This window comes from Tetrao urogallus, assembly GCF_951394365.1.
Source record: "Tetrao urogallus genome assembly, chromosome: 5".
Classification (NCBI taxonomy): Eukaryota; Metazoa; Chordata; class Aves; order Galliformes; family Phasianidae; genus Tetrao; species Tetrao urogallus.
In genome coordinates, this window is record NC_136818.1 from 25,602,257 (window position 1) to 25,629,609 (window position 27,353).

General features: G+C 45.2%; 1 protein-coding gene across 1 annotated transcript in view; it reads right to left on the reverse strand.

Moving 5' to 3' along the window:
* RASAL2 (RAS protein activator like 2) overlaps nucleotides 1-27,353 on the reverse strand; it is a gene marked incomplete at both ends in the record, with an annotated part of 149,142 nt that overhangs the window by 63,055 nt on the left and 58,734 nt on the right. Inside the window, 2 exons of the mRNA XM_079535689.1 lie at nucleotides 10,968-11,091; nucleotides 17,015-17,142. Coding sequence (XP_079391815.1) covers nucleotides 10,968-11,091; nucleotides 17,015-17,142 — 252 coding nt within the window. The remainder of the gene's footprint in view (nucleotides 1-10,967; nucleotides 11,092-17,014; nucleotides 17,143-27,353) is intronic.

Consider the following 27,353-nt stretch of genomic DNA (forward strand, 5'->3'; position numbering starts at 1 on the left):
AACTACATTCACAGCACCACAGAAAAGCATCTCTGCTGAGGGTGGAGCAACATCAGACAATTCATGTATACCACAAAGCATGATAGAAGAGATGGAAAAATTAAGGACTGGTAATGCTGCAGTTGGGTCTGTGTGTCTCTTCAAAGGGTTCTAACGCTTTCATGGGGAGAAAAAAAAAAAAAAAAAAAAAAAAAAAGGAAAAAACCCAAAGCTACTAACTGATACTTTGAAGTACTCCAGAAATTACTCAGTTTCAGGTATTTGAAATGCAATTTTGGAAGTCTAGGACTAGATGTTACTTCCAGAAGACTGCAACCTTCATCATGTCATTCCAGCTTTTCAACCTTATTTTCTCCTCTTGTCTTGTTGAGTAGCTGGGTGCCCAGGTCAGCCCACCACACCCTGCATTACCAATGCAAGGAATGCAACATCCCTTCCAAAACTCACAGTCTTTACAACCCAACAGAAAGCACCACTGCAGTCCTTCCCACTCAGTCCTGGGCAGAACGGTTAACGCCTCACCCTCATGGTCCAAGGAAGACCAGAGCACTAATCCAATGGTGAGCCCCTACAGACCAGCCTCTAGATGCTTCCTTTGGGTTTTCCCAGCCTTTAGACTGGCAACTCCCACCATTCAGCCCACGGGAAGTCCTCTCCAGAGCCTGCTACAGTCAGTGGGTAACGAAGTTGGGTGAAAAAGCAAAGCACTCATCACTCATTACTTGAATCACGCTGATACCCTGGGGTCAGCAAAGTTGGTGATCGCTGCTTTAGACTTTCCTGCTACACATCAACAAAAAGTGGGGAAAGCCCTTCTGTGAAGAGGAGCTCAGTGACTCAGTTTTTCAGTGATCTCCCTGGTCAGACCCTTACCAAATCTACATGTAGCTCCCTTGGAAAAAAAGAGGTTGCTAGTCAAGCAAACCATTGCAGTTGAAATGGAAAGACAAAGAAAACCCAGGAAAACAAAACAAAACAAACAAAAAAAAAACCACAACAGAAAAAAAAGCATCAGTTCTTTGCTGGATAATACACAAGATAAAGCAATCTCAACCATACATCAGGAATTATTAGCTTGTAGCCAGAAGCACTTACTGGACACCGAGTTGAATCTTAATGGGCACTAATCACCACTAGAACTTACAGTCCTCTCCATCTCCAGGGCTTCTTCAGGGAATCAGGGATTTGCCTGCGACACAGAGGTGCCTGCTAGAAGAGCTGATGATGAACTCCAGTAGAGTTCAATAGCCCACTTTTCCTTTGTGGCGTTATTACTTTTTCTTTTAAGTGAATTATCCCTCTGTCGTGCTGCTGAAACATTTTTGTCTCTTTTGAAGATAAAATCACAGTTCTAATTCTTTTCTTCTTCTGCTGTGGTAGAGCAATCAATTACAAAAGGAGCAGCAGGTTAGTACAATATCCAGTATACACCTGAATATGTCTCATTTAATAACTAAGCCACCATACACATTATGCTTTTTCTTTTTTGGTGTAGCTATTATAGCAGTTTGCCCACAGGAGATATGTCAATGCCCCACTGAAGTGTAAATATCACAGGATGGCACAGGAAGCGCTGTAAAATTTGCTTTTTTAATTTATTTTTTAAAAGCTTGACTTGCATGCTTCCCAGAGGCATTGTGCAGATTAATTAGCTCATCTTCATAGGCCATTTTCAAGATATAAAGTGCTATGTAAGTAAGTACAATTACTGCCTGATGGAAAACAAATCTCCTGAGGCCCTACATGGAAAAACCCAATATACAAGGGCTGCCTGAAAAGTAATTTTATTGTTGGCTTGTGATGTAAGAGGAGGACGTTGGTGGGATGACAGTAGAGGTTGAACCTACCCACCAACATTCCATTCCTTTTTGTTGCTGTAAGGCAGATGGTGACAGAGGGTCATCTGTATCTGTAGTAGCTTCCATGGAAAGAAATTGGAGGCATTACTTCTGTAGCAAGCTATGTATAACTGACACTAGATTTCTTGCCTCACTGTAGCTCTCTTAGCCAAGTTCTGCATTCTCAGCCAGAGCTAATTATTTGGAAGAAAATCTCCTAAATGGATCAGAAGCACAGAAGGAGACCTGCCATGGGCCACAACAGCAATCCTTACCTTCATAACGCAGAGCAAAACAAAAATGTAAGGATTCAGTTTTTAGCACTCTAGAGAGAAGATGCAGGGCAGCTCATTGATTACTATGGTGCATTTCCAGCCAACACTACCTGTCCACTTTAGTTTGTCACAAGAAACTCCAAAGTATAGCTGTGTGCAGAGCACATGCTGAGAAGAGGGGGAGGTACAGGAAAAGAAAAGACAGGTTTGGGCTTCCCAGAAACAACCCACGACCATGGGAAATAAAAATTCGAGTGGCAGTCCCATGTTCCAAGACTCATTAAGATAAAAAACATGATGCTTTTAATAGTCTGCTCAGCACACATACTGAAACCTAGGGGCTGTGACCAACCTGGTCTAGTGGGAGGAATCCCTACCTATAGCAGGGGGTTGGAACTAGATCATCTTGAAGATTCCTTCCAACCCAAATCACTCTATGATCCTATAAAAACAATATCTATGTGAACATATGCATGATTTCACTGCATGAAATCTAACCGATTCACTGATTGGTGGCAAAGCAGGGAGCCAGGAGCATGCGCACATGTGTGCAGCAGGCAAAATTTAGTATGTTTAATTTCATACCAACTTGAAGCGAGATGCACCTAATCTGATATCATAAATATTTGCATTGGCATCTATCAGTTCATGCTAAAGCAATAAACCGGTCAGCAATGAGTACTGGAACTAGGAGTCTGAAACAGATTTAATTACATCAACCTCTTCTTTTTTTTAATTTAGCTCAACGTTCAAATTAACTGCATAGAAGCCTTCAGATAAGGAAATTCAGGCTGTAGGAAGATAGGTTAATTTTCCATTAAGTGTTAAGTCGGTTGTTACTGAAGGAAAAAAGGAGCGTATACACGGTTGGGTGGAGTGTAATTACTTTTTTGCCACAAGATCAAACAGCTATAAAAGAAAGCCTACAACATTTAACAATACACTCGGTAAGTTCATGCACGACTTAAGGTAGATTTCCCTAAAGAATTTCATAAATACCTTTTTTTTTTTTTTTTTTTTTTTGGATGTGGAAGCTAAGGAAAAAGATAGCTTCCTTTCTACTGAACTGGGGTTCAATTAGAACATAGCCAACACATCTTCCAAACGGCCCAAGAGCTACCATATATATTCATGCTCACATAACAAAACCTTCGAGTCTTCTGAAGCAAACTGTTGAGCAGGCTGGAAGCAGCGGGCAGGGATGCAGAACAACGTTTCCAAGAAACAAACCCTAAAGGAGCACGTGGCCATCTGAGAGAGTTCAGACTATGTGTTCATACCCCTGTTAATTTCTGCTCTAAAAAGGTTTAAGATCTAAGCAGATAACATTTGCTTCATGACGAAACTTGGCTCTCGGCACAGATGATCTGCGGCCAAGGGAATAAAGTTTCAGCAGCGTTCAGAACAAAACAAAATCCTCTGGCTTTGCTTGGGTTAGACAAGAAGGAAAAGACAGCAGCTTGGCAATTTTCTGTATACAAATAACTGCAATTGCCCAGAGGGAATGTCACTGAGACATAGGCATCTGGGTTATACCCAGCCTCCCCAGAGCCTGTTTTAATTTCAAGCAGAGCTTTCTCGATTCCTCTCATCGTTCCAAGGCAGGCAAATTGCACTGCGCATAGTCCAAATTTCAGATTACTTTGGGGCTTTTCCCAAAGTTTTCTAACCATAGAGAAGTAGGTGCTTCTCTATGTAGCTCTGCAGTAATTTAACAATACTCAAAGGCAGCTGTATTTTACAGGAGACTTACACAAACACAGCACGGAGCTGTGATGAACAACACAAGTACAGAGCAGCGCTTGCTGTGTTGCTCCCAGTCATCTTCCAGCTGCTGGGTGCCTTTCAAGGTAGAATTTTGATACAAAAGACTTGCAGGAAGCAGCAACACAGAGGATACTGATTTAAAAGATACATCTGATCCTTTGGATCCCCAGGTCTATATAAAGGAAGATGTGAATCTCTCTCATGTATGTTTATGCCCCTATATACAAACATGCCCATGCAAGCCCAAATCAAGCAAATCCAAAGAGCTGCAAACAAGTGAAGTCAACACATCTGTATCCATCTTCCTGCCAGGGATAGTGCTGTGAGTAGGCATACAACACACACAACCACTCCCCTCCCCCAGAGCCCCTACTCTGCATCCCAGCCGTGCAGGAGAGTTGACAGGAGATAGGTAATTTGCACATTGCAACACAGTGAAAGAGCAGACAGCGCTGTGGGGAAAATTCTTTCATCAAAACACGTCACAAATCTGTAAGGTTGAGATACTGGGAGCTGTTAACTGCATTTCTCCAACCTCCCTATCTAACAGATACGCTTTACAGGCAAGGCTGAGTGATGGAAGAGAGCCCTCTTTCCAGCACAGTTTTGTTAGAAGTTGCAGGAAAGGTATTATTTCAAAATCCTGCATATTTCTTAAATCTTTCCTGAACACGAAAGGTTTGGTGCATTGCAGATTTTTTCATTGACCAGGTCACAAACAATCTCTCTTCTTCCAAAGCAGACCGTCTCCCCCCTTCCCCTCCCAAGCAGTCACCCTTTTCAGGCATTCATCCCACACCTCGGCGCACCAGGACTGTAATTACATGGTGTGCACAGAATAAGTCTTATTTTTTCTTTCATCACAAAGTACTCATTCCAACTGGAATATGCAGAAAGCAAGGCTCAGCTTTGATTTAGCTGCAAACAACCTTATGTCTTAGAAGCGGCAGTTACTGAAATAACCCCAGAAATCTTTTCAGCTAACGTCTGTTCTCTCCTGCCAAGTTTTTACCTGAAGGAAGAGCATGGGCTGTCTCGGCTTTCTCGGTGCAATCATCCCACGTAGGAGGGCTCAGCAGCAGCTTGCAGAACTACCTGCACATGGCAGGCAGCAAGGAAGCTAGATGTGATTGAACCGATCTGCTGTTGCTCACTCCATCTCCAGGTCTCTGGACATATCACCTTTTACAACAGCACCGAGACAGCATTTCTGCACAGCTTACCGGTCACCTGATAGCTATGCAGCATGGATCCAGAGCCAAAACAGATTGGTGCTTCGTTTTTTATCACTTCTGCCCTTGTTTGCCTGATCAGAGGATTTTCTGAACTCAGCAGAATTGATACTGAAAAAATGAGCTTGAGTAAGTGCAGTGGGGGTGATCATTGAGATAAAATCCATCAACTACTCGCCTAAATCCAAAGATCAAGAAGTTAAATGCAATTTTTGAACCTCAAAATTTCATCTTTGCTAAATTTCAAAACTGTACGTGTAGTACACCATAGTGCAGCAAGGAGGTGGCTGCTATATTTACCTTGTGCATGTAAATATCTCCTTATATTTTTATATCTTCATAAAGCCTTTCTATACATACAAAGCATTTATATGATCAAGGAAGTCAGTATCTAAAGGGATGCTGTAGGAAAGAAGGGGACAGACTCTTCAGCAGGGTCTGTTCTGACAGGACAAAGGGAAATTGCTTCAAACTAAAGGAGTGGAAATGTAGATTAGATGTAAGGAAAAAAGTTTTTATGAAAAGGGCAGTGAGGCACTGGCATAGGTTGAACAGACAGGTGCGGGTGCCTTGTCCCTGCAGAGACTCAAAATCAGATTAGATGAGGCTCACCTGATGGAGCTGTGGGTGTCCCTGTTCAGTGCAGGGAGTTGGACCATATGGCCTTTAAGGGTCCCTTTCAGCTCAAACTGAACTCTACAATATGGTTCCAAGTCAGGGTGCCCAATTTCCTAGCTATTTGCATTCTACTGCTGATCTCCCAAGTGGAGCACATTGCAACACATCAAAAGCACTCTAGTCTTGCTCCCTATATATTCTTGACATGCTGGACTGCCTCCAGGTACTTAACACTCTTCTTAAGCTGGCAGGCCTGAAACTGGACTCAGTATTCTCAGTATGTTGGTAGTGCTGAGGTCAGGAAATCAGCACAACTGATCTTCTACTGTCACACTCCTGGTTGCAAAGACAATTTCTACAGTGATGCTCAGAGAATAGCAACTCGAGGGCACAGATACAGCCAAGCAGGAAGAGCAGATGCTGACAGCAGGCTGGAAAGGATGGGGATAGGACCTGCAGAGCAGTGACAGGAATCAGCTATTAAACAACACAGACAGAGCTGAGGCACTGAAAGCCTTCTGATTCTCTGACAAAAGAAGGTGCATCCATAGCCCAAAAGTTTGGAAGATGAGCCAGGGCATGGTGCAAAGGGAGCAGACACTGGGTATACAGTGCTGTCTGTACAGAATCTCCAACAAGGCACTCACAGTTTGCCTACCCAGACCATCCTCAGCTTTGGTGACAATTCTTCCTCCCTCCAGCCAAGAAATTCCAGAAAAAAACCACTTTGAATTGGTGTTTCCAGACACTTGTCAGCAACAAAACTAGCTGAAGGAGCCCCTGCCTCCTCTCCTCTCACATTCAGCTGCACGCTGCTCTTGCAGAACCATTCCCCAAGTTGTGATGGCACGGTCATCTACAAGGCAGGGCAGTGACTTGGATTAAAAAATAGCTGCAGAAATAAATGACTGCACAGTGCAGGGAGACGAACTTACTCACTGGCACAGGGGAAGGAAGATGGAAAAAGTCTAAATCAGTGTTGCTGCCAAGTAAAGTGTCAGTCAGATCAGTGCTCCTCTATGCCAGAGCTCCTCGTCTGTACTCCAAATTAATTTTGTTTACAGCAATTAGATGAGTGAAGGCAAGAACCAGCACACTAGCATTTAACATGTATGGAGGGTGCATACTGTATTTTCCCATGTTTTTAGACCCAGCAACTGGAGAGAAAACAAAAATTCTCAGCACCGGTGACTCATGCTGAGGACAGAAGAAGGATGTGCACAGAGCATTGTTGTCTTTGACCTGCTTTCATTTAGCACTCACAGTCTTTTATCAAAAACCTTCGTGTGAGATGTGACTGAGAAAGCACAGGGCTAACTTGCTTCAACAAGTGGAAGTCTTCATTTTCTTCTCAGATGTCTCTGTCTCCAAATATGAACAGAAAATCCATTTGCATCAACATTAGCTCTGTACATCATTAGCCCTCTGCAATCCATTTGCATCAACATCGGCATCAGAGAATCTCAAAAAACTCTCCCCTATGACGCTGTCTCCTAATAATTTTAAAATAATTGAAAACATCTATTTCCTCACTTGCAATCCCTCCTGCTATTTCCACACATGCAGGCAAAAAATCCCTTCCCCGTGCCACAAAGATGGGCACAGATGCCGGAGTCAAACTTTCACTATGTATTCTCTTTAGCAGCTCTCATTTAGTATGAGCAGGTGGTGAGAAGGAAGCGGAGCAAGAAGGAAGAACACTATTTTGGGTAAGGAAGCAATAACTGTGCTACTACTCTATTAAATAGTATGAATGGTGGAAATCTGAATCATGCTTTTACTGTATGAATGGTTAATTTCAATATGCTATTATAAACAGTGATCCTCTCCCTCTGCATCTCAAGACTGCAATCTCCCTAACAAAAACCATACACCTGTTGAAAAAGAGCATGATCTGAATCAGACGTGGTGGCAAGCACGACAGATGCATTCACTTTGAGTTTTGTGTTAACCCTTCCTCCAACACTCAGGTTCTGGTCTCTAGAGCCCATAACGCACTTCATAAAAAAAAATGAGCCCACTGAAAGCAATGCTTGAAAGAAAAAGGAAAGAGGCTGTCAAGCTGGAGTCTGGGATAAATTACAGCTCCATTTTTAGCTTCCCTGAATGGAAGCACTTCTGACAATAAGAGCTGCCAAGACAAAACCCTAGCAAGAAAATGAGATAGTTAAGAGTGTGCCTATTCACCCTCAGATAGGTATTACTGCAATGATAGAGATTACTTACCAAGGAAATTTCATAGCATATATTTAAAAGGACTAGATTGTACAGCTGTGCGTACAACGTCCCTTCCAGACAAGAATTAAGAGTTTCAACACTGGAAACAATCCCTTTGCTTCCTATGAGCAGAGAGCAAGCTCTTATGCTAGTAGGCAGTGAGCATCCTCCAGAGCTGCATTTTTTAGAATGATCTTGCAAGTTTTTGCTGTTGAAACAAGTCACTTTCTATCTCGTATGTAATCTGTGTGTCCGTCCCTCTGGCTCTCGTGCAGGGGTGACTACAGTGGTTTCTGCCTGCACAGAAGGGATGGCTCAGCTGCTCCTCCAGCAGCTGCTGAACCATCACAAATTACAGCTTACTGCATTGAAGTATGTAGAAATTGGTGCCTATCTTAGTATGCAGGACTGCAAACCATGATGGGTCAGCAGCTGCCACACAAACAGCTGAGCCAACCCTACAGCAAGGGTAGCAATGAAAGAGATGGCAAGAATGAGTCCAGCAGCCCTTGGGTAAGGCACACTTGACTTAGTGTTGACCTCTGGTGAGTTACACATCTCTTGCTTCAACCTCTCTGCTGTAACGTGGGTAGTTCCTCTCCCACACACTTCCTAAGAATGGTGCTGCAAGGATGTGTGCACATGGTATAAAATAATGCTGTTAATTAATTAAGCACTACCACACCCTGTTCCAACTGCTCCATTAAAAAAAAATTGATTGATCTTGATAATGATACTCTTCATGTTTTATAAAGGTGCTACAGATAAAGAAAATAAAATACATCACCTAATTTTTTTATTTTTAATGGCAAGAGTTACAGGAACCTTACAGGGAGAAAAAAAACCAACCAAGCGTCATTGCTATGTGTTAACCTCTGCATTAGTGCCAGCCCCTAGAATCTCATCTGCTGGTAGTAGCTCCTGATATCACTATAAGATGCACAACCTGCTCTTGCCGTGTCATGCACATGCCTTCCTAGGACACGCGAGATACTCTTATCAGCTCTGCTTAGCATTTTCTCTGCTACATATTTTATCAGCCTCTGCTGCGCTTTCAGGTTTTGGTGTACATTTCAAAGCTATTTTAACCCTGTTGTCATCTGTACTGCTGGTGATACATCCTGGCTGCCACTATCTCCTTCTTACTCTATAAAGATGTCCAGTGGTTTCCCGCACTGGTCTGCCCTCTGCCTTCACATCTTCATACAAAACCTCCCCCAGTGCTCTCCCTACCAGCCCACATTCTTTATTAGCAAGGTGTAAGCATGGTATGAGGCACCTGTAACCAGGATGTGAAGACAAAGGAACCTCAGTTAGGGTGCTGCTATCAAATTATGTGTGGCCATCCCTCCCTCTTAACTCCTATCCCTTCTCACAGACAGGACATCACTGCATTTTTCTCAGCTCATGACTTTCTTCCTCCCCACCCACTGCATGTCCCCTTCCTTTAGTTACATGCTTTGTTGATGTTTCCATTTGCTAATGTTCTCATATGGAAAAGATGATGTGGATATGGGTTTCCCTTGTGCTTTTAATAGATTCCTGCCAGGCATTCACTGAATAGCACACTACAAGATGCGGCACGCATCTAAAGTAGTCACAAAATACACTGTAATGCACATCCCCAAACAGCACAGCCACCTAATCCCTACAGCATCTGAAGAAAAATGAAGGCTGAGAGGTTACGTGCTAAAATGTTACACTTGAATCTTAACCTATTCAGATGCTCAGTGAAGCCTATAAATTCTTCTCCGTATTTTTTGCACACAGTACAGAAAAAGTAAGCACTGGAATCCCCTGGATTTTAGAGTTCTGTCTAACTTGCAAAGCTGTAAACAATGCTTGTTGCCTAGCACAGCTGTGCTAGATGTGATTCCCCTGCCATCCCACCAGCCACACACCTGGAGCAGGTACTTTGCCTGGAGCACAATGTAAATGTGCTTAATGCTGCTTTTACTTCCAAACAAGAATGAATATTTGTTCATACAACAAAACAAGATGATCATTTTGCACTGCATTTGAAATGCCACAAACAAATCCAATAGGAGTTATGTTTACCTCTCTCATTCCCAAGTATTTTGCAATTTCCCTCCCTAAATCACTGACCTGCCTCTTTCTTCTCAGACTCCTAATCCGTGAGTCAAACAAAACAAAACAAAAAACACCCCTATCTTCCTCCCCCAGATAAGGAAGGGTTAGGTAGTGCAACAAGCAAGTTTGAACAAATAAGTACTACACTTGCAATCTGTTAATTAACTATCCAGAAGAGTGGGATTCTCTATGCTTAGCTTCACAGTAATTTCTCTTCTAATGACTTGAATGTTATATACTTAGCAAATAAAATTCTTTGGTATAAAACACACATGAGCCTATGAAATGAAAAATACCTTACCTGCTCTTCACCTCTGATAACAATGTAATCACAGCTGGTGTACTGTTTAAAGGCGTACAAATAGTTTTTGTTACAGCTCCGTCTCTCCAGGGATTGATATTTCAGAGATGAACTAAAGAAGGATCGCTCCTAGCTCCTATCAGTAGCTCACAGCTTATGCCTAGGCAATTTTTTGCATGAATGGGGAACGAAAAGAAGAATTCCTCTGCGCGTGGCGGCTGCTGCCTCCCCTAACTCAGTGGCTGGGCTGCAATGATACTTTATGCAGCCAGATACGGTCTGGAATAAGGAAGGGAGAAAAACCCTGGACTGGACTTGGGAAGCTAATGTCACAGCAAAAACACCTTCAGCTACCAGCAGAAGATGAATTCCTGTCGCACTGCCCCAGCACTATCAGTACCCTCACACACACAGTTACAAGCCTCCACATGTCCCACAGCAGCCCAGTTTCTCCAGCACCCCACACAGCCTCAGTGACATTACCCCTGCTGTGCAAATCCCTTTGCAGGCAGGCAGGCACAGACAGCGCCTGGCTGCAAGGTGCCGACCTCTGCGGGCTGCTGCACGGAGATGCTGCCCGGGAAGCACGTGGCTAGAAATTAAAGCCCATCCGCTGCGGTTCACTTACCCAGCTTGGAGGCCCCATCTGGTGGGTACTCAGGGAACTGGCCCTCGGAGGGCACGCTCACCGTGCGGCGCAGGCAGCGGCCTTTGGTGGCATCCTGAGGTTCCTGCAACCCCTCGGTGGGCACCTGAGGGAAAAAGCAGACAGCTGTTAGCCTGCAACCCCACTGAGAGCATCATTTTCAAAGCAGAGTATTAGTAGAAAATAAAAACGAGCATTCATCTGGAATCGCAGAACGGTTTGGGTTGGAAGGGACCTTGAAGCTCACCTAGCTCCAGCTGCCTGCTGCAGGCAGGGCTGCCACCCACATCATATTTGTACTGAAGGCTATAAAAGATGCATGAGACACTGCACTATTTTAGAAACTACACTGCCTCTCACAAACTAGTTCTGGCATTTCCTGACTTTCATGCACTTAGCATTAAAAATGACCTTAAGAGAATGCTGTTTGTCACTACTGCCAGTCCATTTGTCTCCTTCAAACAGTGCTCATTTTTAAAAACACGTTTCCCAAATCCCCAGCAGTTAACTCTGCCATGGCCACTCTCTTTGTTGGTATATATTTACAGCTGCTCCTTTGCTAAACGATCTGAGCTCAAACAGAATAGTTTTGTTAAGTTTATGCTACACTCATTCAATGAAGGTCACAGGTTAGATTTTCAGGTTGCATCTAGAGACACCACTTGGTGCCTCTCCCTTTGGCACACACTCTGTTCTTCAGAGCACGTTTTTGGAGGGATGCAGCACACCCTAGAAGCACTGAGGTGCTGCACCTTGCTCAGGGAACTCGCTGAACCTACGCTATGCCCACACTTATGCAGCTCCTGTGGGGTAGCCTTCTCCACCATCCAACTTTTAACAGAGAAATTCATGCAGTCCCTTTTCTTTTAAGTGCCCTCCTTCAGTACCCTTGCTCTCTTTCTGGCACAGGATGACAGAAACATTCCTTTAATCCAGTGAGGTGAAGGGCTGGCTTGAAGCACCCTGCTAGCAATGTGTAAGAAGAGTGACAGTGGCCGGTAGGATAGCCTGGGGCAGGGAACAGCTTGCTGCCAGTGTCAAGGAGGAGGTTGGTGGCTGAGCCCATGCTGTTTTTTGCGTCCTTGGGAAAAGCAAACAGGCCGCAGTGCACTGCAGCCGGTGCCAGAAGCAAACCAACCGCTGCATACCAGAGATAGGATTTATCTTCAGAAAAGACCCGAGCCATTAGCAGGAAGAGTGTCTGAGGGTTGAGGTCCTGCCCCTAAGCCACAGCACCTTCTTGTACTCACCAGCCGCCTGGAACAGGAAAACCTGTTCACACCAAAGGAGGGGCATTGGTGCAGTAACACTCATCTGGTGCAGAACAGTCCTCACCAGGAAAAGACTGTTTTTGTTAAAGTGCCTTGAGAAACACCTGATACTATTATTTCACTAGGGAATTCTGCAAGCTGCATCAGGAGCAATACTACACCAGGACTGAGGAGAACCACTATGCATTACAAAGTCAGGGCTCGAGCAGCACTTCAGGCTGCCAGCAGATTTTTGTGCAGCTTTGCTGCCTGCTCTTTGACCTGCTGAGCCTTCAGCAACACTGGATGGCCCAGCCCTGCTCTGGCTTGCTGACAATCCTGACAACCCTGACCGTGTTTCACCGGTGATTTCCAAAATGTAACAAGGGCAGGTTCACAGCTCAGGCTTTCATCTCTCAAATAACATCACAGCTCACCTGCTGCTGAACATGCTTCTTAAGTATAAACCTTGTTCCTGGGATTTCTACTCTGATGATGGAGAGATTTCAGATGAAACAGAGGAACAGCATCACAAGCGTTTAATACCACTTAAAGTAAGCTGGGAGCTTTAAAAAAAGAAGTAGGCAGAAAAGAGCTTCTCCATTGCAGACAGATTTTCTTTTCAGACTGGGAAAGACCAAAAAACTTGAAAATTCACAGCCTCTTCTGAATTAATAATGAGGAAGTTTGGAATCACATCGACAGTTACTTAATGATAAAGCTCTTCACTTTAGTTTTTGCCTTCCTTGAGAAAGTTAGAAGCTGGCTAAAATCCCGCCTTAAGAATCCACTTTAAAAATGTTGATAAGCATTTCTTGGGGACCTTGGGAGACAAGTAATTAAACTCATTTGGTAATTGAAACAAATCTTATGCCTGAGTTGAGCTTCGACAAACTCATATTTATGGGCATATCGGATTTGCGGTACTAAAAAGGTGAGGCCTGGGGTGTGGGGGAGAAAAGGGAAGAGCCTATCACAGTGATAAGAGATTTGCATTTGCAGCTGAATGCAAAACTGAAGGATTCTGCAGGACAGCAGCCAAGTTACAGACTGTGACTAACCCAAAAGCAGCCCAAACCCAGATGTACTCATTTGTCACATCCCTCACGAAAGTGCTGTGCAATGGGTTATCTATCAGAAACTGCTGATCAGAGATACTGGCTCATTCCCTTTTCCTGTTTCAATGCCTCTGTTTTTGCAGGCACTCTGTATGGTGCCTTCTTTAGAAGTGGGTGCTCACAGCTCTTGCCTATGTAACAGGTTTCACCAACACTGAAAACATCCACGCTCCTGACAGTGGGAAATTGTCCTCCTCATATAAAAAAGAAACACTGATTTGTAAGTGAGAATCAGCCTAGACCTGTTCTCCTAGTCTTGGAAGATGCTGCTAGGTGTTGCCACACCACAAGATGTTCTAGTAATTGCACATCTGTCACTCAAGCCTCCTTATTTGCTAAGTCGTCCCTCACGCCCCTACAGGTGCTCATTTGCTTTCTACTTTTTAGGTCTCAGTCTCTTCCCTTCATTAATAATCTTCATTCTGCAATCTCACCTATTTCATTTTATGAAGTTGATGAACTGACAAGTAATTAATATTTACCTATGCTGCACACAGTGATACTCTCAGCCTATTTTTGTCTAAGCAATTACAGATATTTTTGGACCAAGTTGGACCAAATTTCTCTGTTTCCCAACCTACTGTTGTGCTTGCACAGTGCCAGTCTGTCTGCACACACTGTCCAAACAGCCTTGTCAATAAATCTATGTGCGAGTGGGCAGAGAGGGTGCTACAAGAAAAAAGGTTTCTTACTCCCTGGTTTACTTTCTGTTCTCTCAGCCTGAAAATAAAAGACTGCACAATGCATGATGCTGCATTTTAACTGAAAGGAAACCATTTTAGCAGTTATCCGAAGCAATTAAGACATCCTTTCTTTACCTCTTCACACGCTGTACATGTTTTCCTACCTTTTGGCTTTCCATACATGCTTGTATAATGATTCTATTAAGTACCATAAACATCAAACATTCCTGTTCCCTTTCAATTCCACATGAGCTGAGCTTCTTAGACTCCTGTTCTGTGAAAGAACAAAGCAGATGCACAGAAAATACGAGGAGATGCCTCAGATGCCCCACACCATGTTCACATTATGCTGGCTTTGAGATGACACAAGTGCTCTGTGCAGTTGGGAGGGCACTGCTGTTAGCATCTCTTCCTTCTTCCCTCCCACCCATCCCCTTACAGATTTGTATCATTCTGTTCCTCACACTGTTTCTAAGATCCTCATCAACAGTCCAAAGAAAATCTGACCGACCTGCTCTATCAGCAGTTTTCACATTCAGAGCAGGAACCTCTCCATCTTCCTCTTGCCTCACTTTAGGTTAACAAAAACCATTCTCCAGGATCACCGTTCCAACAATTTCACTCTAAATATCATTTTACTCTATGAATCTGTTTTCTGCATTTTGTGCTTCCCCTCACCCCCCCCCCCCCTTTCCTCACACCTTTAACCCCTTCCCTTGCTTAGGAAGGTGGTATCTGGGATCCCACCCAGGGGCTCTTTCCCATTCTCCTGCACACTTCATCATTCAGTTCTTCCCAATCTCACAGCTCTCTCTCCTGTCCTGCCTAGAGACCCCATGCCACAGGGCCTTTTCCCTCCCACTGACTCACCATGTATAAGGCACTACGCTGCTGCCCTTCTCCAGGAAAGCCGTAAGGGATGCCTCTGCTTGGGAGGCATTAAAGCTGCAAATGCAGAGCATCAGTTCCATGCCTCAACCAGCATTTCTACCAGTGTAGCTGTTATATTTCTTTAAGGGCTTGCATGTACACTGCTGTATGTACAGATTTCTAGATTAAAACAACCTTTTATTTTCCCACAAGCACTTGTGCCTGCTAGAAGTTCCCTTTTTCCCTTCACTTAGAACAGTCCCAAATTACTTTGAAATCAGAATGGCCAATCTGTCTCCAACTTCTGAAACGAATCATATTATCAGCATGTGGAGTCACACCTGCACCAAAGGCATGTCTGCCTGGCTCATCTGCACACAGCATTCTCCAAAACAAGTTATTTCTCATTGTGATATTGCTGGCAGACTCCTTTGAGAGCACATTACAAAGGTTTCCTTTACTATACTTAAAACCCACGCTGCATATGCCCCAACGCGGCATTTCTCCAGCTTCTAGGAGAAAACAGGCAAAAACAAAGTGCATTTAAATACCACATGTAATGACTTCACATCAGCGATGCTTCAGAGATCCCATATTTACTCCTCAGGATCTAAGCAAGAGGCTCATCTGACTCCTGGCAAAATGTTTTAACTGTAAGTGGTAAGGAAAATTAACAACCCTTAAGAGCATGGTTACCACCTTCAGATAATTATTGCTGATATGAGCCAGTGTTTTTTTTTCAATTATGCTCCTTAATGCATCTCTTAATGAGATGCATCCTTTTAGCCCAGCTGTGCTGGTATAGCACAGCTTTAGGAATACTTCTCATGTCCTTAAGTTTCTTCAGGAGATACCTTAATTCCTTAGGTGACATTCCTGTCAGACTAGAAAAAGAATTATGTAGTAAACAAATATTATGACATGGGTCTTCAATTTTCCCTGCATTTGATTACCTCTCCTACAAATTAGCATTGATGCTGTTCCATTCTAATAACACAAGTCGTCCTCTAAACCTTTTCCTCCCACTCTCCCCATGCAGGGAAATGCTTCAGCCCTTGTAAGCACACCTAATCAAAGCTCAAGATGGATAATGCTTAGTGCTACACCGGGAACGGGTCTCACGCTCTCAGCTTTCAAAGAATCCAGGCCACTTCCAAATGCAGGAAATCATGGTATTAGATTCAAATTCATAGACATTTATATACAATAAAGTCTATTTCAATAATCTGAAATCATTCCTACTTTGTAGCTCTTCCTGAAATATTTAAACAGCAAATCTATAGCAGAGTAATTAAGCAAACAAACCCAGGAACATTATCAACTTCTCAAGCTCCTGTATTTGCGAGAGCCTGTAGACATTAAACACAACAAGAAAAACCATACCGAGATGCATGCTTGAGAAAGGACTTATCACCTTTTGTTTGCTCACAATGCTTCAGACAACTAAAATATGCCTATTCTTTAACCATATTGACATGACCTTCATACCAAGGCACAATGCCAAGTCCTACATGCTATATACACATACACACAGTAGTTTTATAATTAAAGCAAAGGTTGCAATAGCTTTGAGTATTCCACACCAAGGGCCACTCAATCCTGTTTGCTAGATTTAGCAGGACAGAAGGCAAACCCTTATCTCAAACAATTTACCTTCTGACAGCAGCAAAATGACTGCAGAACACGAAGGTTGCATACTTCCCCTGCTCTGCACTCCAAAACATAGGCACCAACAGCACACTTTTACAAGCTTATGTCTGCATCGATGTGAAGTTTAGGTAGCCATGGTGGCTTCAGCTACCATTAAAAGCAGAGCTAGCACAGAGAAATGCAGTGGCAGGCTGAAATGCTGGGCCTAAAATTCAAGCAGGGAGCAGTGGATGCACAGTGGATGCATTTTGTTCTGTGCAACACCTGGGCCAGCTGCTTTGTAACTCTGCATGCCATGCCAGCTATATGCACAGAACTGGTTAGCTCTCCCATTCACACACTCAATTTGACTTGTGAGCAACTAAAGAAAAGAAGAAGAAAAAAAAAAAAAAAAAAAAGAGAGGTGAAGAAAGCTGCCTTCCTGTGTTACCACAGAAGGCCGACGTGTGTTCTCTCACCTCCTTCTCCCTGTTGAGCAGCACCAGCTGGCTGTCAGTCAGGATGCAGTACTTCCTCTCCCATGTCGTTGTTTCGGTGTAGGGGGACTGGCCGCAGGACAGCCTGTGTGTAGGTGGTCCTTTTACATCTGTGAACACAGAATGGGGATCCTAGCATCATTAGCCTGTCTTATTAGCCGCCCTCCTTCAGCTCTGTAACTCTGCAGCAGAGCAGTGAGCTGTACTTAGCATCAGCACATTAAAAGACAAACTGCTCATCTTGGGAGGCACCGTGGAAGGCAGTATGAGGCACACCATGAATACTTATACGTATCTACAGCACAGCTTATGAAAATAGCAATACCTGAGAAGAATATGAATGCTCTCGCATTCCAACCAAAAGCAAAGAGTGACAGTCTGCACGCAAACTCTGCTTCCTTTTGAGAAACGTAGACCCTGGATGTCCTCTGCATCTTAATAAACCTATATGAGACTGAGGGCAGAGAGACATGGGAAGGGAGATGGAGAGCAAGGCAGGAGGCACGAAGAAAGGAGGGAAATCTCAGGGGGATGATATTGAATTGGGAAGGGCTTCCTGGCATCCTTTCAGCAGGGAAGCTGTCAGATTAAATCGTGACAGACAGCAGTCTCCCAGCATTTCCATCCAGCCACAACCACTGTGGTGACAAAAAACCAAAAAGTCAATTTGCCTCAAGACTCAGCCTTGAGCTCCACACCTCGTTGAGCCTCTCACTACAAGAATTTTCCTCCAGGACCAGAAGTGAGAATGCAGACAGAAGCGGGGCAGCTGTGCAGGTGGCACTGCCAAGAAGGTGAGCCCTGAGCCAGAGCTGCTAGGCAGCTGGGCACACTGACTACAACCTGGGCAGCTCTCTGACCCAGCTCTGCAGCTTGCTGAGCTACTGCCAGGGGGATAACGCTGCAGAAAGCAGCACTGCCCCATCACACTCACAGAATCATAGAATTACTCAGGTTGGAAGGGTCCTTAAGTCCAACTGCAGCCTAACTCTAACTCAGCCTAACCGTACCCTAACTCTAACACTCGCTCTGCAGAAAGCCAGCAGCCCCCACGTTTTAGGAACCCGTAAGGCAAAACGAGTGTTGAAATAAATCCTGCTCAGAGTTCCACAGCGTTCGCACACGGCTAAGGACAACGCTTGCCATACCTAGTGCGTGCATTCACCACTAGAGGCCACTGAATCCTCAGGCACCCGCCGCCTGCAAGGGAACCCACGTTTCAAATCCCACCTCATTACTAACAGAGCTGCGACATCTCCGTGCTCTCCACCTACTCACAGCAGCTTTGTCTCAGGGACCACTTGGAAAGCTAGAGAATTAAGCTCTCGGTACACAGTTCCCTGCTCACATTGCGTTAGGATTTTGCATTAAGATTTTGTGGTTGCTCAGAGGATTACCTGAAGCGTGCAATCCAATACCTTTTAGCAGGAAAAGGCACAGAACGGGTGACTGAATAACTGAACTGAAATCTCTCTTTGTTTCCTTGCTGTTAGGTAGGACCATTTGGAGAAAGAGGGATGCACAGAAGGCAGGCCCTGCACCACACCAACCAATTCCTGCTTTCCAGCAGCCACAAGCAGCACTGCACAGGTCCAGCGTACCCAAATGTCTGTGTAGGCAAAAGCAGGGCTTGGGGAAGCCACCATGGTCCCTGTGCAGCCTCCCTGTGCTGAAGGAGCCCAAGTGAGGAGCAGCAGCCTGACAGAATGAGGAAAACCTCAGCCAGGAGTGTGCAACAAATCTTGGGATGCAGTCCTTTGGGTAGAGAAGCACAAGATCAGGGAAAAAGGGATGGAGAAGTGTGGTAAATGAGCAACCTGCTTTGGGGCTGCCTTTCTCAAGACACTGCAAAACCCTCCTGAACCACCAGCTCCAGCACACAGCCTGCTACACTCACAGCTTACCCAGCCTCAGAAAACTTTTGCTTTATAGCTTCTACTAACTAGAAGCTTTGGCACTGAACCATCCAATCGATCTACGGGCTGCACAGAAGGATTAAAGAACAGAATGGCTCCTTCCAACTGCAGTAACAGCTCCCGGACTTCAATGAGTCATTGGGTGCAGCAGGCCAGCCTCGGCTCCCTGCCAAGCAGGCTGGCCGTGCTGGAGGAGCGTTCTGCAGACTGCTGGCAGCACAGCGTGCCACCTCGGTGTCTGCAGCTGTCAGTCACTGCTGGAGCATGCTGCAGCTTTAATATCTCGTGTGTTAGCAGCCTTCCAAACACATGCCAAAACACAGCCTGGCAGCCCTGCAAGCTGACCGAGGCCACCTTCCCCAACAGAGCAGTGACTGGTGGTAAATGACTGTCCAAAGCATTAGGTACCTCTGGTCCTCTCCCCTCTCAGATGCTGGAAGCCCATCTTGCAAATCAGGGAGCTGAATGCGTAAGGAAGCTGCCTGCAACAACCACAAGCTTCAATGCACTTGTACCTAGCAGCCTCCCTGCCCTATTTCAGTCCTTCTCTACCTGAGCAGCCAACCTCTGCCAACAGCTATAACTTCAAACCTTACTCTGAAATACTTTACAAGTTCAAACTGAAAACTCCTGTGGACTTTGCACAGTATCACGTATATGCTTGGTTGCTTCACAAAGCCCATTTTGTTTTCCAGAGTTCTTCATCTTTGGTTTTCACTTTAGATTCTTGGCCCCAACGTGAATGCAATAAAACCTACCAATCTCTGCCACTAATGCCCCATAAAACTGATTTAGCAGCACTGATCTGATCACTAAGGGGAGGTAACAGCAAGAAGTCCAAATGTATCTGGTATTGCTTTAGGGAAAGGTTGAAAATCATGGAATTGTTTGAGTTGGAATGGACTCTTAAAGGCCATCTGGTCCAACCCCCTGCACCTGAGCAGGGACACCCACAGCTCCATCAGTGCTCACAGCCCATCCAGCCTGACCTTGGCTGTCGGCGGGGATGGGGCACCACCACCTCTCTGGGCAGCCTGTGCCACTGCCTCACCATTCTTATTCCTTTATCAAGGCTGCCATTTCTCACCTTGGGATCATTGTCTTTCATCTCATACAGCACTGTTGGTTCATACAAGCTCAGGTGTTAGAAAGCAACTCACTGATGAATGTACTAAAAGAGATGCAGGAGGAGCAACTGAGAGCTCTGAGTCTGCAGGTGTTTGGGTGGGATGGGCTCATGCAGCCACACACCTGGGCACGCAAGCACTGCTGAGAGATACATTTCTCTGGTCTGATGCAAACCTTCTTCTTCTGCATCAGTACAATGAGGCATTCAAGAAGGCAGAATCAGACTACACACAGGATGAGAGGTCATGCCTTATGTGCCTTCAAATGCTAATATCAATTAAGTAACAGCTTGGAAGAAACCCCGTTCTCTGTCCCTGCTCCCTGCTGAACTGAGCAGCGCCACTGCCCGCCTGCCACATCCGACATAGCTGAAGAGCTGAAACTGTGCCGTTTTTCCTCGGGGCTCTGAAATGCCACGAGGCACTTTATAAATATCCACAAAGCTCCCATTCTCTCAGCCAAATGACAACTTGTACCTTATTATTAACTACAGAGCTTATAAAGAGAGAAAATAGTGGGGGAAGGAACAGCCATACTGCAACCGCATATCGAAAAGAGGTGTTGATTGGTGCTGGGAGAAGGAAGATGGAAAGATGGAGCCAGTGCCAGGCTGATCCTGCAGAGAGGGATAAGGCAATTTATGAAAACTGATGGCAGTTGAGGGAGTAGTACCAGTGCTATCAGATGGGAACATTACTGAATCTTCCACTGCAACTACGCAACGACAACACTTGCAAGAGCATTCACAAGTGGAGAACACTTTCCAAAATGCAGGATTCAATGGGCAGGATTGGAGAATTATTTCCAAGCGACGTCAAACATTTCAGCAGCATTGAGCCCCCAGCAGCTCTGCCACTACCAGAAGGGGGGCATCTTCTCTTCAGGAGAAGCGAGAAAGACAGAATTTGCAAAAATTGGGCCAAGGAATCTACATTAAAAGCAGCAAAATGACATAATTCACATTTTCGGTTTCTTTTGCCAAAAAGCATTCTCCCTGCTATCAATAAACACACAAAAGCAAACCTCCATCCCAGTGATGACAAGAGCACCCCTGGCATGAGTCAAAGCTCTTTTTCTGAGCCAAGATCTTCCTGTGGTGAAACTGAGGGCTTACTGAAGTACTTGCCAAACGTTCATCGACTTTATTAGGGTCTGTATTCTGCTCCTCGTGTTTCCAGCACAGAGCTGCCAAGCAGCTGAGTAACTAACGGAGCGGCCAAGCTTGAACACACAGAAGATTAGAAGGCGCCCTAACACCTCCTGACAACAGGTCTACCCACCTGGTGTCAGTGTTTCCATGATGATGGTTTATGTACTTGCCATAGAGACCGGACTCAGAGCTATAGGTAAATGCTGTTGTCTGAGATCGGGACTCAGACCCACACAAATCTGCATGGGCAGGCAGCTCAGGTTGAATAATCATCAGCTGGAATGTTTATCAGGCTGCTGAACAGGAGTTGAAGCTTCAGTTGCTACTGATGTGAAGCTTCCTGACAGACAAGGGGCAATTAAGAGGCTCTAACTGAACCTGCCCTGTCTCTAGAAGGTGATGAAGGTAGTGATTCAGTGGAGAGATATGCCAGGAAGGGAAGTGTGCCCTGTCTCAACACGTCATGTTCCTTAAACCTACACTTCGTAGGAAGGCAGGATTTCTGCAGGAGTTACCAAGACAAATCAAAATAACAGCAAAGTTATGTGACGTAAAGCTGTGTGTATCTGTGACTATTTCACAGTGTCACACAGCATTCAGATGAAGGTCTGCAGGATGTGGATTTAAACATCTAAGCAGAGCAGAGAATTTGAGAATAAGGCCAGGCCCCAGAGCAGCCCTACTCAGTGCAAGGGGACAGGTGAGCACACAGCATGCAGAGGGCTGCTAGGGAAGGAATGACCAGGCAATTCCACTTTCTCTCATGCAAATAAATACTTACAGCTTTTGTTTACATTTCCTATTTCATTAAGCTCGAATCCCAGCTTGAAGTGATGCTTCCTGGTCGTGCTTGTGACCCAAGGAGACTGCATGCATCTTTCCACCTAATGATGGAGACTGATCTGGAAGAAGAGGCAGGGACGCTCATCCCCAAGCAGAAAGCCACCACGATGTCCTCACAGGGAACACAATACCCACAACTAACCAGGCAGCACTACAAAAGAAATCAGCACATGCTACGTGTGCTAAACCAGAGACTCACATGCTATCGAGCTCCTAGAGGCCAACGGCTTCTCTGAATCACAACACTGAGATATGACCAGGACACATTAGAGAAATGAAACTTGTTTTTGTCTATTTATTTGAAATCACAGCATGGGCAGTGGCTGCAGGTCTTCTAGGAAATGTCTTAGGTGCTGTGAGACGGAGCATGACTCACTTCCCCATCTCTATCACTGTAGCACAGCTCTGACACAGCGAAGAAGCACCTACATTTTTCACAGCAGGTGGAAGATCTCTGTAGTGAAGGAGGTGTGATTTTAAGCACAGAAAGCAAGAGCAGACCCTTTAGGATGAGATGTTTGTGTAGGATGTTATTAGAGGGAAACATCCAGTGTGAATTCTCTGTTATATTTAATAGCTACATGCAACAACCTTCAGTATACAGGCAAGCCCTTGATTCAGCTCAATGCAGTTGTTCTCTTCCAGCAGCTGCATGTAGCACTGCCCAAATTCTTCTAGGGAAACCTAGTATCAATAGGTAGGAGGCAAGGAAAGCCTAGCAAAGCCACCAGATTTCAAGGATCACAAAAGCTCTCCCACCAACTGGGTAACGCCAAAGCACTACCTGGAAAATCCATTCTATGCAGCATAAAGCTGTAAAAGGTTTGTGTAGATGAAAAAGGTATTTTAGAACCTGGCACAACTTACGACCAGCACCATGACTTTCTCAGATTCCAATGCATTTGGCATAAATTCTTTACAAGACCATCAATCCTTCTAGCACTGGCCAATCTTGCAGTAGTATCCCACTAACTTTCTGCTACTCTTTTATTGATCAGGCAAAGCCTAAAAACTGCTTTTCCTTTATCCCACTGGAGAATCTCATCAGCCACAGATTGCTAGAAAGGTTGTTTAGCCAGGTGCAGTTTGCATGCCCCGTACCCTAACGGAAAGCATCACAGTAGCAATTCATGTGCCATGCGTGAGCTTCCCCTTCCATACTACCAGTGCACCACCTCCGGGTGGAGGAATCTCTTAACACTTCAAGATGAGAATGCTGGAGGTAGTTGCTGCTCACTGTTTAGGCATGGAGTTTGGAGCTTTCTCCTTCCAGCTTCTGAAAAGCTGTGATGGGACCTGCAGTGGAGCAGAGGAAGGCTTTGCCTTCCAGCTCTGAATTCCCCAAGCACACAGCCTCACCTCAGCACAGGGACAATTTGACTAACCCTAGAAGGCTGAAGGGTGAGCATCAAAGTTTTACCCAGCAGACCAGAGCAACAGGCCAGATTCTTCAGTGTCCTAGAGATGTTCTACATTAAAATGTAAGGAAAGATTTTTACATGGGAGAGGCTAAGGCATCAGATCAACGAATGTCTAATGATGCTGAGAGCCAGACAAGTGCTGCCTCCTTTGCAACAAACAAGAGAAAAATCCCAGGAGGGTACAGCTTAATAAATCTAGCATCCTCCAGAAAGATGAGTTCTCACTGCTTCTTCTCTTGTTGACATTGCTCCTACCCCCCCCACTCCTGCACCGTGACTTGTTTGCAGTGATGCAGCAGGCTGGCTCACCCAGCCGAGCTCCCAGCCTGTTGATTTTCTCACTCCCCAGTCAGAACATCTGCCCTACGCTGGCAACATCACCACTTTGCTTATCAAAAGCTCAGTAATTTTCACACTGGGGCTGGGTGTACGTTATGAGATTAGCCAAGGTTTCCACTCTTGTTCCACCATCACAGACACGACTCAAAACCAAACCTTCCCCAAACTGCCAATGACACTACCCTCAGCCCCTAATAGCAGCGTCCCCAGCACCAGAGCCTCAGCACAAACCCTAGAGTGCAAATGCAGTTTGGCCACAAGGATGCAGCCACGTGATTTGAGACTTCACTGAGATTTTCCTTTTCAGAAGGAAAAAAAAAAAAATCATGGAGACATTCCAAAAAAAGAAACCACAAGTCTTAAAATCTTACGAGTTGTTCAGCTAGCAGATGCTGAGTGCGCCAACAGTTTGAAGCTTTCCTGCAAGTCCTAAAAATGAGAGCTAAGGAGCTAGCAGCAAAAGCAAAATTAGGCATAAGCTAAAATTGGTCTGGCAGGGTAAGTCTGATTAGAAAGCGGAAAGCTGCACCAGTTTGCTGTCACTGTGCAAAAGGTGTGGAAGCTCTTAATAGCAGTTTAAAGCTGCCAATTAGCTTGAACTCTGCTGAGCTGCACTAAGCCTCTTACACTCCGCACAGCCTATCACTAACCTTGTGGAGCATAATTGAGCCTCGCTTCTCTCCTCTGCTCCTTTTCTCATACATCACAACCAGGTTTGTGAGAGACAGCATGGAAGATGCACGTGCTGAGATAAGTTAGCATCTTCTCTGATGGATTCATGCCAGGACCCTAAAGCACGCAGTCATTGATGTGCATCGATGGGTGGAACCAGGAAACACAATGTGATCCTGGTGGGAACCTTATGAAATGCACACAGGTGAGCTTCTGGCTCAGCCCAGCCTGCAGACAGACAGCTCCTTGTTGGGAGGGCTTGGGCAATCCCATGACATCACCCGCAGCGAAGCTGCGCTCCCTGGAAAAAACCAGCTTGGTTCCCAGGCTAGTCAGCAGGGCTGCAAACCTCCTGTGGCCGCTCAAAGCCATCGCAGTGGCCCTGCCTGCAATACTGAGCAGGTTTTCCTTCCTTCTCATTCAGTGCTCATTCTTTGTCCAGGAGTCTTTGCTCCTGAATATTAACTGTGTGTTTCTCTCGGTTAAATCCCACTTGGCCTACAAAACGCTTTGGAACCTCAAAACAGAAATGGATATTACAAACCTGAAGAGAGGATTATAAAAGATTACATGCCCTTATTACCGAGCTGCCAAGTTCTGAGAAGATTCTCAAGTGACACTTCTCCCTAAAGCAAGGAGAAGCTTTCGTGAGAGCTTTAGGAAGTGGGTAATGAAGAACAGCAGAAAAGTTAATTATTCTTGGGAGAAAAAATCTGCAGTTTCTCCTCTTAATTAATGTAAGATCCTTTTCTCACCCAGCTCAACACCCTTCCTCCGTTCTGTTCTCTGTAAAGCTTACTCGCACCCACCCTAATCTGCACCTCGCAGTCTCTCCAGCAGCAAGCAGTCTGCTCTGGTTGCTCTTGCATCTTTATTCCTTGCAGCCAGCCCGCAGCAGTGCAGGAAGGAGGCAAAGGAGAAGCATCCTGAACCTAAAAAGGACTTGGCCCAAGGCAGCTTTGGAAAAAGAAAACAAAGTATTGAGAAAGAATAACCAATTTAAAAGCAAAGACTTTTCAGTTCCTGCTTATTTTTTTGGTTGCACAAGATTATAACGTACCTGTGGTCAAAGCTAGAAATACATGCAAGCACAGCTTTGTTCCCCACCCTTGCCAGCAAGGCACCAACCAGCAGACACTCACTGCCTGGCTTCAAGACCCTTTTGCCTCATTCTGGCAGGTAAAGAGGAGGTGGCGTTGGAAGAGGAAAGGCAGAGGAGCGCTGCTGTGAAGACAAGAACAAGCCACGGGCACACACAAGGTGGTAAAAAAGCAACCACGCAAGTTCAAGTGGTGTAACTGGAAATAAACACAGCCTCATCACCTTCCACATGCAGATTGTGTTATACCATGCAGCCTTCAGCTTTCCTTCAGAAAAAAAAAAAAAAGGCATCCATTCATCCATTGCCACTGATCTGAACAATCTCAGCTCCAAAACTGATTTCTCAAAGCAGCATCAGGATTGCCGAATTCCCTTCCCTTTTTAATAGCACCTCTGCAGAAACACAGCCTCTGTGGTCTGCAAAACCAGCCTCTATCTGGCTGTGGTTTTTGTGACGGGAGAAAAGAGTACTGGGGAAAAAATAATCATCACAAAGCCCTCAGCAGGATGCTCTTCTAAACCTAGGAGCTCTGAATACTCAGTCAGCCTGCCAGCACAGCACTGAGTCTATTGCAAATCATGTGAAGCCCACACTTAACCCAGTACAGAGAAAGAATGATGCGTGCCACCTCTTTCTCTATCTTTTCACTTGTCTGTTGTATGCAGGTGTATAAGGCCAGCTTCCCCTTGTAAATCAACCCAGGAACCGAATCTGTTTCTGGAGGGAAAGCTGGCTCTGGGATAAAAATCCACTTTGGCTCAGCATTAGGAAGTCACAAACAATTCGGTGGAGGACAATTTCTTTCTTCTTGTCTCCCCTTGGCCATGTTGAAGGAAAGCAGCTGAGAAGAGGCAGCAGGGGAAACAGCAGCGCCAGAGCAGAGAAGCTGCAAGTGCTGGGAGAGCCCAGTGCCAGGGGAGGTTCTGGTGCAGGCAGCTCAGCGGGACACCTTAGTGATGCTGGGAGCAGAGATCCTGACATAGCACCAAAGCAGGTGAAGCAGGTTTACTGTGCTGCTGGAAACTCAAACGAGTGTGATTAATGCATCCTTTGATGACAGTCTAGCTAATTAAAGGGGATCTGTAGCTGGGATGCAGTATTTCAGGTATTCTTAGGTATACTGGGTTTTCCCTCTTTGTAACATGTTTCTTCTCTCTCAGGCAGGCTGGGCTGCCCTGAAGAAAGGGAACCCCACATCCTCCTCCCAAAGCTCCCATCACAGCACCCACATCACTCCTCCTCCATCCCCAATGCCTGCAGCACACCAAGCAGGCAGGGACTAAACCTTTTGCTGCTCACTTTGCTGATTTCTCTGATGCTGAGCACTAATGCCACAAATCCCTTAAGCACAAACAACACTCTTCCCCAAATGTTTTCCACATGGACATCCCAAAGCCCCCACAACAAATCCCCTTTTAGCAGGATAAAACCACTGCTGCTCATCTCCAAAATCCTCAAGGGAGGCCGAGTGAGCAAAAAGTTCTTTCCTACAGCAACACTAAACAGAAATTTATAGGTCACAACCTCTCCAAAACAGTCCTGATAACATCTAATTAGCTGCCCTGCTGTGCAACTGCATTTTGTAACAGCAAATCTGACCAGACTGGGAGTGCAAAGGGAATTTCTACTTGAACGTGATAGTTTTCATCCAGTTCGGAGACCTGTTTCACTTCACTGCTTCGTGGGATTCCCTGATGTGAATGATCAACAGAGTGGTTTATGAGTTACTGCTGAAATCCATGGCACTTCT